At 40.5% G+C, this 14,882-nt stretch overlaps 1 protein-coding gene across 1 annotated transcript in view; it reads right to left on the bottom strand.

The window, feature by feature from the left end:
• PACRG (parkin coregulated) overlaps positions 1-14,882 on the bottom strand; it is a 423,907-nt gene that overhangs the window by 358,573 nt on the left and 50,452 nt on the right. Inside the window, exon 2 of the mRNA XM_084777803.1 lies at positions 651-785. Within this exon, the coding sequence (XP_084633929.1) occupies positions 651-785 (135 nt within the window). The remainder of the gene's footprint in view (positions 1-650; positions 786-14,882) is intronic.

The following is a 14,882-nucleotide window of genomic DNA, read 5'->3' as shown; positions in this document are numbered from 1 at the left end:
AGTAAGTCTTGGAAAAGAGGCATGGCCACATTAAGATGGAGTCATTAGGCAATACATTTATTTTGAAGCCAATTAACCTTTTGTCGGGAAAGGATCCATGCTGTAATGGTTTGGTGGCCAAGGTCAGCCTCTAACAGGCAGGGATGGCAGCCTTGTCCCGGCCGGCCAACGGCAGCGCGGAGCTGGGATAGAGGAGCCGCCTTCTTGTGTATTCCACTCTGCATTCCCAGGGAGCACACAGCCCTGACCTATCCATTTAGGTAATTAAAGCTTCCATTTGGAAGTGTCCTGCAGGAAGGTGAAATCTGGGGGAGATAAATGGCTGTTGCACTCTGCATCTAGCCGCCAGGTCCATCATCTGATGGACTGCTGGAAACAGGCCGGGCTGCCAGGCTCTCATAAAAATAGAGATGAATTGGGCTGCGGACCATTCTCTAAGGCAAAGCAACTCTGTCATTTTCTTCTTTGAGGGCTATAATTTAATTGTTAGTCAAGGTGGACGCCTGACACAGGGGGCCCTAAGAGCTCTCCGACCACCATCAGCTGGCTGAGAAATTACTCCAGTTTATTTACTTAGCCGCCAAGTTTGTTTGGCATTGGGGTGTCACTCCCATAAGCGCAGCTGGCTGTCACAGCTGTGCCAGACTTACCTTCCAGGCAATTTTATTTCCTTTCGAGTCATGCTCAAGGGCAATTGGGAAGTCTCCTCGCTCATAAAATTTTCGGAATGCGGTAGGCTTGGTTGGCCTTTCTTTAAATGCCCCTGCAGCTGGAGGGCCCCGTACCTTGAAGGAAAAAAAAAAAAAACAACTCATTACCTTTTAAAAATAGGCTTAAAATAAAATAATGTAAACCCTTTGCAGAAAATTTACTTGAAATAAAGTCTAAATATTTACAATATTTCTTTTGGAGGGGAGGGGGTTTGAGATAGGGTGTCTCTGTGTGGCCTTGGTTGTCCTGGACTCGCTTTGTAGACCAGGCTGGTCTCAAACTCAGAGAGATCACCGGCCTCTGCCTCCCAGAGTGCTGGGACTAAGGGTGTGTGCCACCACTCCCAGCTTATTTTATAAAATCTAATAATTACAAATTTGACACTCAGGTCTGATGTACACTGTTGGAGGATGATGAAACAACAAATTTAAAATATTTCTTTTAAATTTTCTCTGTCTCAATATGTTTAAAATGATGGTCTATGTTACTATAAACATTATATAAGGTGAATGGTAAATTAGGGAGTTTATGAAGAAGAAATGTGACCTACTATGTGTATGTATAGGATGCAGTTGGTAATCTCAATTCACTAGGAAACAATATTAGAATAAATTATGTGAGGCCCTCTCATTCCCCAAACTGCATTCTTCATGAAAAGAAGTGCTTTCTGTAGAATTATTCACGCTGAGTGCTATCTTTTAAATCTTCATTATCTATATCTGAACTAATCCACTAAGTTATAGAATTGAATGTTGAATAACCTATTTATAAAACTGCAGTCTACTGAATTGTTACAGTACAGACAAGCAGAACATGTTCATTTGTCTTACTTATTATAAAAAGGTAACTACCAGTCATTTCATATACTAGTTTAATAGAATCACAACTATTTCTTAAACAATATGAACAAGTTGGCAAATAACTTAGCTTAACTTGATTTGTTATATTAATTTACAATGTTTTTCCTGAAACTTCAGTTTTAACAAATGTATTAATATCCGCAATAATGCCATAAAGTACATACAAAATGTAGGATGCACACACTGTCTCTAGTTTATGTATGAAAGGTAGTATTTGGGATTTTAAGAAATAGGAACGTCGCAGGATGCTGAAATGAAGCTGGCGCTTGTTGGAGGTTAGGATGCAGACTTTCAGCGCACTGCCTTGGGCGCACGTGTCCATGAGTAAACGATGTGGGGGTCATCGGCAAGAACCAACACTTCTTCCCTGAAGTGCTGACATTCGTACTGATTCAGAGTTATTCACCACCACCTTCAGCCAGATTCACTGACGTGGAAAATGGCGTGTACACTCGACAGCTATGCTGCACGGGTTTCTCCACCGGGAGCTGGACATAGAGGAGACGGTGTTCAACTCCACAGTTACCACGGGAACCGCACAGCTGGGGCCTGAGCTGAGGTGCTGGACTTCGCGTCTCATCAAGTGTTAAAGTTTCGCCATGATTTGGTGACTTGATTGAGGACTAACTTCTGTCTTTCTCCTCTCTCCCCACCCCTTCTCGCTCTAATCCAAAAGATTACTTTAAAAAAGATTATTATATACCAGCACGACACTATTTTAACACCATCAGAAAAAGTGACAGAATAAAATCTAAAAATGAAAACTTGGCCAAAGTACGGTGTGGTGAAGCACAAACACATATTTGCTGAAAATGATAGTACTGTGGTGCATGTGAATTGTATGAATATGTGGGTGTGTGCACTGTTATTTTAGAGTCTTTAGATGACTGGGCAGCATAAGTCCCATGTACTTTATTTCTCTTATTTGACTTTTTTCTTGAGATAAGTGTAGATCCCTGTGCAACTGGAGAAAACATTACATAATAAACTTCATGTATTCTTTATCCAGTTTCCCTGCGGTGTATAACCCCTTGGGACTGACTCCGCCCATACAACCTCTAGAGATGTGCAAACATCCTGTTTTTCAAGATAGTTCAATACACTCTGACACTAAGCATATTCTGTGCCATGGACATACTACAGTATGCTAAACAGTCCCCATCCACATCCATCTGGGGTGTCTCCTCTTGGGGGCTAGCATAACTAACGCTGTACAGTTCTGTATGTGGTCAGTATAAAATAGAGCATTTCCCCACTTTTCTTCCTCTTTTCTTCCTCCAAAGGTTTTAAAATTATGGATGAATGACCTTTTTTTTTACCAAATGTGAATTTTTCACATCAGTTAATATGCTTGTGTGATTTGTCTTCTGTTGTCTTTGATAACGGAGGTGTGAGCTTTGGGAGGTATAAACTCTCTTTCCTTGAGTTATACAGATATTCAAATCATGCCTCCTATTGTATGGTGGTTCATATTTTTTAGCGATTTTCTCATTTCATCTAGACTCTCAAAATGATCCGTTAGCATGTTCCTCGTGTCTGCAGGATATGTAATGCCACCCATTATTCATTTCTGCTTCTTGGCAGTCCGTGTCTCTGTCAAGTCTTGCTAGGCGTTTACCGTCTCTCTGTGGAGACTCACTCTTTGCTTTGATGTTTACTCTATAGTTTGTGTTTTCAATTTCATTTGTGTTTATTTCCTTTTTTTTAAAACTTGACTTGCAATTATCTTTCTAGTTTTTTTTTTTTTAATGGATGCTTAAATGACTGATTGGAGATGTCCCTTCTTTTTCAATGTATGCATGCACCGCTGTAGCTTTCTCTGTCAGTACTTTTTAGGTGCTAGCATAACTAGTCTGTTAGGTAGCATATCGTTTTCATAGTCCAGTGATTTTCAAAAGTCTTCTGGATTTCTGCGGACTTGGGTGTATTTGGATGGCTTCGCGGTTTTAAGCTTGCTGAGTCATGCTTTATGATCCAGGACATGCATTCTACTGTTACTGTTTAGGATGCTCTGGATATGTCGATTAGGTCCTGCCCTAGTCAGACTTCCATTGCTGTGACAAACACTGTGACCAAAGTCAAGGTGGGCACGAAAGGGTTTATTTCAGCTGTAGTGCATCACCAAGGGAAGTCAGGGCGGGAACTGAAGGCAGGAACCTTGGGGCCCGAACTGAAGCAGAAGGCACAGAGGAGTGCTGCTTACTGCTTTACTCCTGCGGCTTGCTCAGCCTGCTTATACAGCCCAGGCCCACCTGCCCAGGGCTGGCCCTGCCCACAGTGGGCTGAACCTTCCTGTGTGCATCCACGGAGAGTTCCAGGTATTTGTAGTTTGCATCAGGTTGACAAAACAACCAGCTTGGTCCTATTTCCTGATAGCCTTGCTGTGTTTCTCTGTGATTTCCCAACAGTTATTATATTAGTTGTTGAGAGAGGAGTGCTTTCAACTAAAATGTGCATTTTCCTAATACCCTACATTTTGTAAATACTTATTTAGCATATTTGGCCACACTGTAGTCTGGCATGTACATCCACACTTGGGACTTTTATGACTTATTGACAGAATGACCATTTTTATTATGGATTGTTTCATTATGCAATGATCTTCTTTCTGTGTGGTAATTGTTCTTTGAAGTTTACCTTACTTAATATAATTATAGACATACTATTTTTTTTTAACTTATGATCAGGGTTTTATGATACTAAAGCTATCAGAACATAGATTTTCATGAATCAAAATTAGGAGAAAGACGGATGCTCTGGGAAAAAAAAATCTCTCTTAATAAGTATTTATTTCATGTTACCATTATCCACTTTCTTAAACTTTCAACATGACTTTTATTATATTTGAAAATATTTTTAGATAATATAACATTGGGCCATGTTACATTATTCACTCCATCAATTTATGCCATTTACTATGTAAATTTAGATCACTTGAATTCAGTGTATGTCTATGTTAAGAATTAAGTACGCCATGTTGATTTGTTTTTGTTTTTCTTTGTCAAATTAAAAAAAGTCTTTATTTCTTCCTTCCTGTGAGTTACTTGAATGTATTTAGAGTTACATATTGATGTATCAATTTTTGAGTATGCATCACTATAAGGCTTTTTGTAGTGATTGGTCTGAGGGTTATATTATATGTGAATAACATATCCTAATTTTTAGTATTGTTATCAGTTCTTATGTAGAAATCTTACATCTCTACATATTCCGTTTCTGGCTATTCATAATATAATCAGAGGCTTTTACAATTTCTTCTTCAACTGACAAACATAGCTGTCAACTCTCAAGAAGGACAATTGGAGACCACTCTCTCAGAAGAAAAGCCTGCACCGCACTCTCCTGTTTCCACACACAACTGCGCTTTCTCCCAGCCTTAGTGTCTGAGTTGTTGTTTGTACTTAGCTTCCGCCATGCTCTGCCTTCAGGGCATCCCTAAATCTTTTCTTTAACACTTCCTTTCTGCAAGAACTCTCTTAGACGTTCTTTCAGGAGAGAAATGCTGAGAACATATTCTTTACTTTTCAGTCATCGGAGACTGGCCTGGTCTCTGCACTCAGAAACAGTATTTCAGCGGGTTATAGCATTTGCAGCTTACAGCTCTTTCTTTCAGACCTTGAAAGACAACACTGCTCCCATGCCGCCTCCATGGCTGCTGGAGACAGCTCAGGGCTCCAAAATGTCTGACTTTCTAAGCGCCCTGATGCTCCCTCGTCGTCTTTAGTGTTCAGAACTTTATGACACGCCTTGGTACACATTTTCAGTTAAATGAAATTTGAGCTCTGCGAATGTGTAGATTATTGCTCACTTGCTGAACCTGCGAGGGTTGGGTGCCTTTCAGACCTGACTTCTTTTTCTTCCTTCTTTCAGATTCCAATGACATCAGACTTTACATTTTCATTATGTTTCAAGTCTTCTTTCACTGTTGCTCAGGTTGGATGATTTCTGCTTCTTAATCTCCTCATTTGCCGATTCTCCCATCTGCCCTTTCCACTCTCCCGTGGAACGGTCTTCTTGTTTAACATCAGTTACTATTTCTTCTCATTCTGAAACTTTCACTTGATTCTTTATTTTCTGGGACTTTCGATTTTTCCAATGTTTTCATCTCACTGAAGCATTTTTAGCAATGGGTGGCGAATGTCAATTTCTCTTTAACCACACATCTAACTTTTCTGTTGCTTTAAATGCTGGTGTTTATTGATTGTATAGTTTCATTCTCCTTGAGGTCTTGCTGAGTTGGGGTGTGCTATGGACTTTTAGCAATTCTATATTATGAAACTCTAAAGTTCTTTTCGTCCTCACCTATCTCTTTCCCGTTTGACCCCCTCCGCCCCCTCCCCCTGCCCCACCCCCACCCCACCCCACCCCCCTTGCATACTAGTGCTGCTTGGCCACTTTCATCCTGGAGAGAAGACAGGCTCATGATACTCATAAGAAACTTATAAGCCTTCAATAATGTCGCAGAACTCAGGATGTCCCACGCCAAGGTTACATTAATATAAGTTATAAACAGTTTCCAGGGGAAGCAGGTTCTGTGAGTTGTCACCATGCTCCTGCATGTGACGCCACCGAACTCACTGACTCACCAAGCTACACAGGGGTAGAACCTTCTCTTTGTTCTGTTGTCAGTGCCCTATCTGCAATGAACAGATGTCTGCACACATGCCCCCAGGAAAAGTCACGTAACAACTAGACACGTCCTCTACTACTGAGCTACAGCTCTGACCAGAAAAGAGTGCATTTCAAACCTTCTTTTTAAATGTCTCTGCAGGGCTGTGGGATAGAGGTCATTATTTACAGACTGGGGTAGAAGTATTCATCCCGTCGTGGATCAGAACAAAGAACTTATCATTTGTACTAAGAAATGGAGTGGGTTCTAGCACCCATGAAGTCGCACCATAGCTTCATGATTTGGAGTGTGAGTAGAGCTCGATTCCCAGCACCGTACATTGTCCCAGTGGACAGCGGTATGATTTCTGCCTGCCCACTGGGTGTCCTCTGATGCCACTCGGTAGAAAAGAGGGCAAGTCTATCATCCCTATTAAGTAGGATACAAGTAAGTGCAAGCTCTGCAGAATGTCTCTGCTGACATACAGGTCCTGGCACCCTCACTAACTCAACGGAACTGAAAAGCACACCATCTCCTTTTAAAACTTGGCTACTAGGTAGATATTTGCTAACTATTGTTTTTTAAGTTTATCTGTTTCTGAAGGTCATCTGTTTATGTAGTAAGACTAGCTTCATTTATTTGACCTAAAATTTGTTTGCAATCATCCTTCCCTCTTTGCTTTATATTTCTTTAAAAAACCATTTCCTTTTTGTCTCTTCTGCTATACATAATACGATCTTTTTGATTCTGAACTCAAATTCTACCTGTTCAAGTATTTGAAGGAATGAACACATTTCTCTCTAAGGAAGCCTAGAAGGCTTTTAATAAATTGATATAGACAACGTACAGTTCTTTCTTCCCATAAATTCCATGTACTCCCTACAGGAATGACTCCACACCTGAGGGTCCATGGAAAGTCTGTGTTTGAAGAGGATTTTCCAAAGTAACCCATGTTAATTTGGGAACGCCCACCAACATGAGATTATTTCCTTCAGTGTCTGTTATCTTCTACCTTTATTTTAGTTTTTAAAAACATATTTACGTTTTTATTTCTGTTATGAATCTATTCAAAGTTGGCTCTTGTTATCTCAAAATTGCAACTTGTAAGACCAGAGAGCGCATTATCAGTTACCCCTTGCAGTGCAGTAGTGGGACCCCCACTGTGTCCTTGGATAACACTTTCTTAGTTTCAAACTGAATCTGCGTGAGTGTGTGCTTCATAAGAGGGTGTAGTATCTTTTATAACCTACAAGTATAGCATCCCAAATAATTCCCTAAACCTATGCATTCCAGGTGAAATACAGAGTAACTCAAAGAGGAGAATACAGGTGTCATTAGTAGAGACCACACAGAAGATGAACATCTGACTAGGCAACTCCCAAAACACATAAAAGTACTGCTAAGGATTCTTAGGTAAATAAGTTTGTATTTGTGGGAGAGGAAATGTTGTAAATTTTGTTTTATGTCTTAAGATTTCTACTCTGGTTTATTATAAATAATATAAAGCAAACAAGGAACCATAAATCAAACTGGCTTTGTGGGAAAATGCAATTAAGATTGCCTGAATGGTGGGGACAATCCGTAAACCAATTAGGAAGAGTGGATGTCACAGCAGAATGCTTTTAATAAAAGCTAATGCACTTGGGAAGCAAGATATTGAATGCAGTTTGAGATGACTTCAGATGACAGAGTACTTTATATGCCTGCATTTATTGAATGTTCTGTAATGGATTTAGGACTTAGATCACTGTGTCTGTCATAGGGCCACAAAAGTAATAATAATAAGTGGGAAGGAATTTAAGGCTCTCTCAAACTCTCCATCATAAAATTTAAAATTTTCCTTTTCATTATTTTTATTCTTAAGCATAAACCAGAGCTATAAAAAGGAAGGACTTTTATTCCAAATGGAAAGTTGACAGTGGGTAATTCAAATTAGTCCATTTAGCTAACTCACTAAAACACTGAGGCCAGGAGATGGCAAAGATCATAATTCCCAGTTGCATAAGCTGCAAGGTGGAATTGTTGTACATTACAGCACAGCTGCTGTCCAGCGAAGAGGCATCTCTGCAGTGCCTCTGAGCTCCTGCTGTGGTATGAATCCAGTCTGCAGCGCGTGTAGCCAGCATCCTGAATTTTTTTGTTTGTTTTGTTTTGCTTTGCTTTGCTTGATTTCATCTGGTTTGGTTTTTCGAGAGAGGATTTTTTTTTCTGTGCAGCCTTGGCTGTCCTGGACTTGCTCTGTAGACCAGGCCAGCATCCTGAACTCTGATTCAGAACTGCTGCAACTCAGCATCTGCCCAGTTTGCTCATCATAACTGTTTCTGCTTACCAAAAGTTCTGCGATGTCTAAGGTTACCAAATGAACAAATGAAGAAAATGCCAACCAAATTAAGATGATAAGCAAACTGAGCAGTGGGAGAATGTGAAGAACACAGCAAAAGTGAGTTCCTATTGTGGGGATGGTGATAAGGGGACATTTAGCAATATGCCAACTAAATAATAAAGCAGTTCTTATAGTACAGTACAGTATAGTATAGTACAGTATAGTACAGTATGTGTGTTTACAGCAATATAGAAATATATATGCAAAGGATTCCTTAAAAGTCAGACATAGAAAGCAATGGTTAGTGGCCCGGAAGCCAGATATTTTAGGAAGATTATCCTGTCGAGGCCTAAAAACAGAGACATAAAACAAGACATTAGTATGTATACATCACATTGTTTTCAGGCCCTGATAAGATGCCCTGTTCCAGGAGGAGGCAGAGTGAGGAGGCGTAGCCCGGAGCCCAGCATGATAGAAAGAAGGCTCCAGTGAGGGTGGCATCTCCCTCATGGATGTGCTGCTTCACCGATATGACTGGCATGGGTTTCCAACAAAGCCTCAGGAAATTGCTTTACATACAAAGAACTCAAAGAGGCTAGACCCCCTGCTGTGAGCCTCGCTGCTCAGTGGCCTCCTGAGACAGGCAGCAAGCCCTTCATCTAAAGGACAGGCCCTCAGTTACTGTGCTAGATGTGGATTTAGGCAACATACAAAGGGTCAGCGGATCAGTGTGAGGTCTGTGGGGCTACGTGGGATGTGAAGGTAGTGGGTGACAGAGGCAGGACGAAGGCTCAGGTCTCCATACTGAAAGGTTGCAATGGCCTATTTGTGCGAACCATGTAAGTGAGCACAGACTTCAGCGTGTTTGGAGGACAGGCTGCTGATGAGCTATAATTCCAGTATCAGTTAGTAATCTGACACTTCGGAACATAAAGTTACCAGAACCCTAGGTCTTGTAGGTGTCATACCTTTACACTTTCAGTGACCTTTCTACTTAGTTTCTATTGGATGTTTCTTTTCTGTGCAACATGCAATGTTTTTGCAACTGATATTAAAATTTCAGTTTCCGTGGATAAGGAAATTTATACCAACTATTAGAATTATATTTTGATTGCCTACCCCCTTTTCCCATTGTAATTGTACTGTTAAGTACTTCTGGCATGTGCTGTCTGCACTCTGTATTCTTGTCGGATGAGGTCCTCTATTTGAGATATAGGGTTGACTTCACGCACTTCATGATTATTGACATGATTATTGACTAATTCAACAGCAGACTAGGTCACTCTGTTGCTCAGTTGATGGGCTGTGAGATGCGAAGAGGCACAGGTTTGCATTTTAGTGTGAGTTCAAATACACATCTCTGCAGACATGCACTCCGTTCTTTTCCACGCGGTTACCAATTTGTACAGGCTCTTCGTTTTCAAAGATATTAAACACTGGACTACTGATCAAAATTGTTTTCTTACCATCTTTAATTCCCATTTTGTTCATTTGGCACCTGAAGGCTGTGAGATGGTCTGAGCGCTCCCCTCTGCCTTCTATCTGCTCTTGTTGCCGCCAGCTCTGCCTTCTCTAGGTCATTCCTTTGTGTGCTACACAATGAATATTCAAATAGACTAATTAAATTATATCTCTCATCTGCTTATGATCCATAAATGATTTCTTATTGACATGTTGCACAGACTCTTGGGAGCGGATGGTGATCTCTGCTGTCAGCCCTGCACAGGCATTGAAGCACAAGCCGCCACCAGATAAAGCCAGCTACGATGTGCCTTGCTTCTTGGTGTGCGGGATCTCACATTTCCCTCAGTCTGCAGTCAGTCCTCTCTGTGCTCCACCCTGTTCTCTCCTCTTCCCTTTCTCCCAAATAACCGAGCAATGACTATTACCTTCGAAATTCAGCACAGATGCCACCCTTTCTAGTAAGTCTCCTTCCTGTCCTAGCGTATGATCAGAAAGACTCTCCTTCCCCCTGGGCTTAGTGGATACAGCTGTGAGAAGAAGGTGGGTTTAGCCTCTAGAAATCAATGTTTCCCTTAAAGGAAAGGGGAGCACATAGAGGAAAAAATACATAAGAAGGGCAAGAACCTCTGATGGTCCCTGAATGTTCAACAACAGGATGTTTTGAGAGGCGACTAGGAGTGGTAGGAAAACAAAGGAAAAGCACTGTATGAATCAGGGAACGAGCTTCTGCTATGGGTCCAGTGACGCAGGGAGGCATCCGTCGGCCATGGCTGCTCTACGGTCAACCGGACTAGACGGAGAGCTATGGCGAAGACTGGCTGAGGACGCACCTTCTGGTGCTTCCAGAAGTGACCGAGCCATGAGGATGGAGCTAATCAATGGTTTATCTACAGATTGATTATAATACAACTAGACTGTTGGGGGGTGCTAAGAGTGTGGAAGCTAAGCTAAGCAGAGGGAGTGGGTGACAGGGGTGTACCTTGGAAGGTGCACATCGGCCCTGCCCCTTTTCCACTCATCTGCCTCCCGGCTCCTGTGAGGTGAGCAGCTCTCATACTGCCTAACACCCTTGTGTCTCAGCCTCACCTCTACCCCACAGCCATGGAAACTTCTGACACAGCCAACTAAAATAAATTGTGCTTTTCACATTGTCTCTCGTATAGGTATTTGTCAAATCCAATGACACCATGCAAATGGAGAACATCAGTGCCATGACAGGATGGAAACCAGCCTGGAGCTCAGGAAGGAATGGAGGGAAATATGAAGCTAAACCAGATAGGTCTCGTAGGAGCCACCCTATTGCATGTCAGAATAAATTATTAGCCAGGTGTGACTGCTGGAGGAAAGAAAAATTAATAGTAATTAGAAATCAGTCAAGAAGAGTGAAATCAGTGAATAGCACTGGAATTAATGAATTACTGAATCCATTTAGAAGCAAGGTGTGCTTAAGAATGGAAGATGCATGTGTAACTAATAAGCTTATTTAACATGGCCAGAGAATTTGGGCACCACTGATCTTTTGTTTAAAACTTCACACACTCTCCACACTCTGGAGGCTGAACCATGAGGATTGCCACGGGCGTGAAGCCAGCCTAGGTAACACAGCAAAGTCTCACCTCAAAAAATCCATAAATCATAACACAAATTTAAATAATATTAAAAATAGAGGTAATCGGGAGATGGCCCAGTCGGTAAAGTTCTTGACACAGAAGCATGAAGGCCTGAGATCAGAGCCTCCACAGCCACAGTGGGTAGGGACATATGAAAATCAGGTCAGACCTCTCCGGCTGGCCAGGGCGGCCAATCTGAGAGTGCTGGTTCAGTGAGACAGCTTGTCTTGATTGATACAGTAGAGAGAAGTGCACATGCGCACACAGAGGGGGGGGGGGAGAATAAAACTGAGAAATTATTCCTAAAATATATTTTACATACAATCATAAGACTTGGCATTATTGGAGAAAAAAGACAATCCAAACACACTATCCCCAAATATAGATATAATTTTGGATAATAAATACAATATATACAGAATCTGTAACAGAAGTAAGAATGTAGCAAGAAACACAAAATATTAAACTCTGCGCACTAAGGGCTCAGCCCCTTGTATTATTGGGGAACACTGTCCTTTCATAAGGAAACATTATCTTTACTAAAATTTGCCTGTAATTTTCAGTGGCTCCAAATAGAAATGTAGTTTCCTGTAAACCTGGATTTTATATAATGCCAATGAGAAATAATTATCCAGGTAATTATACCCTAGATTTTTTTATTCAGGTGCTTTATAGCTAGCAATGAGTAGCTCACATGTGATTCATCTGAATTTTCTATATATTTCATAAATTTAAGTAGTTTATTGTTCACACAACTTTATAACCAAAGTTTTGATACTGATGAATCAATGTATTTTTTGTGTGAAATATGCATTATAAAATACACATTTCTGCCTTAGAAATTCATTTGTACCAATAGAAAAGTTTCACTAAAATCTAAAGTTTCTATGCTATTTAATGAAATAATTTCATTTTGCTAAAAGTGCTAAGAGGGGCTATTTGAAATGACTAGTATGAATAAGGACTAGAGCCAAGTTTGTGTATATGTAATGAAAAGATTTAAGTCGGCACTGTTATATAATGGTTAGGTTAAAACAAATATTTTATGATGTAGTTTTTCTGATGGCTAAGCTGAGAAGCATAGAAGCATACAATGTTCTCAGTGTAAGACAGGATCTGGGTTGAAACCTCCTCCTCCTATGTTGCCAGAAGTAGGAAAACCCCTAAGTATGCATGGACTCTCTTGTGTTACTTTTGATAAACTGAGACGCCGCAGCTGATGTCTCTAGGCTAGTTGTTCTTAGCTGGGTCAGTTAGGAACGATTTTCTTTTCACAGATGCTGATTTTATTGGGTCCACTTGACTTACAAGCTTCTGTAACAGTCAAGACTCAAAGGTTGGGAGTCAGTTTCGGTCATGGCATTTAGAAATGGTAAATAAATGGTAGGACACTTAGAGCTAAGGTTTTATTCAGCATGCTGCCTTTCTATCGCCTAAAATTGCCCTGATATCAATGATTAGACAGGCATCTATCTCACTTATAGCTTTGTTTGTTGATTGGTTTACATTAACAGCCCACGGTGTTGCTTTAAATTCTCCATTGTGGGAGAAGAAGCCAAGACTGTCAGCCTTTCCTACCATAATGAGATGCAATAATCCGATAACAAGAAGGGATCTTAGCAGGTCAAGGCTCACAGAGTTTACTTAAAAGCTGCCCCTCCCTGCAGTTAAATAAAGAAAAGGCCATGCATTTAAGTCCTCACGTGTGGCTCTTGCTATCCACTTGTCTCCAAAGAGACTGTGTATTTAGCATCTGTCCTGTAGGACTGATAAAATGCCTGAGTGACTGAGGCAGCTTGGCAAATGCACTGTCATGCCTAACACTGAGGCCAGAGATATGAGTGAGTAAATGTGAAAAGAAAATACAAATGGGTAGGAGTTTATGATATATTTTAAACTATATTCTGTTCTCATAGCACCGTTAATGATAAGGAATGTGGAAAACATTTTCCTACCCAAACATGGGCCCCCTGTGTCCTGCAGCAGTTGCTTCTTACTGAATGATTAGAGCAAAATGTGGGCTCTGTACATGTGGAGACGTGATTATCATTTGCAATGTATATATTCTGAGTATTTTAATAGAAAAATTGAGAATGCTGTGTCTAATGATGCAAGCCAATATTTTTCACAAAAACCAGCTGCCTGATAAAAGTCAATTTTTAGAACTGTCTGCAATAAAACATTTATACTGGCAAAAATGTTCCACTTTCTAATCACTGTAAAATAAAGTACTTTCAAGTTTCATACAATTTGCAGGGATATTAAATACCTTAATTATGAGTTAGAAAAATCTTCAAAAATCAGATGAGAAAAAAACATGCAAAACACCCTTACCCACACAGAGCAGTCTCTAGAACTCAACTGCAAGACACCATAGTAAGCAGGAGGTTTCAACACTCCCCACGGTGGTTCATTCAACAGTCAGAGATATATTAAAAAGTGAAAAAGAAATGAAATATACCTAAAAATATGTTATGTCCTTGATAGGGGATATATCATTGTCTATTCACACGTTAAGTCTAGTATTCTTTTTTAAAAAATTTGTTTCTTAGAAAAGACACATTTTATTCTTCACTTGTAAAAATTGGTTGCTTGTGGCCAAAATAAAGCCCAAGTATTAACCTCCTGCTCAGTACACGGAGGGTAAGCCTGAACTAGCCACTCTCTACCGCATCTGAACTGACACAAGTCATCAATCTGAAAGCTTTAGCAGTGGCCTCCATTGCAGTCAAAGATAGCTTTCCTTGCCCAGCCATGATCTATTTTAAGTACATGCATAAGGTTGTATGCTTTGAATTTTATACAAGCATTGCATACATTTGTAATGTGAACACACACACACACACACACATACACACACACACACACACACCACTCACATCACCCGAGTCAGTGAGGAGTTTCCACACATATCTCCCTTGAAATATTTTGCTGTATTTTCTTTGTATGTACACAAGAATATATGGGTAACCACAGGCAATGCATCTTGATGTTAGAAATACAAGAGGTAATGAGAAAACGTCCCTGCGCTACTAATAATACGCACTGAACATCAAGTTAGCATGTTCTAGCATAAACATTTCCCTTTATTTTATCCTGGAACGCATACAAATACAGTGGGATAAATAAAAACAACAACAATAACAACGAACTGGCTAAAGACTCCATTCATTGCTAAGAGGCACTTCGGGCATGGCTTACAGGGAGAAAGGCGAAGGGCCAGGTAAAGTGAACAGATCATGGGCAGGGTCAAAACACAGCTTAAAACATTTCTAGTGAGGAGAAATAAAGAACAAAATGTGTTT

This window comes from Acomys minous (assembly GCF_964271855.1).
Source record: "Acomys minous genome assembly, chromosome: 3".
Classification (NCBI taxonomy): Eukaryota; Metazoa; Chordata; class Mammalia; order Rodentia; family Muridae; genus Acomys; species Acomys minous.
This window is presented reverse-complemented; position numbering and strand designations above follow the sequence as displayed.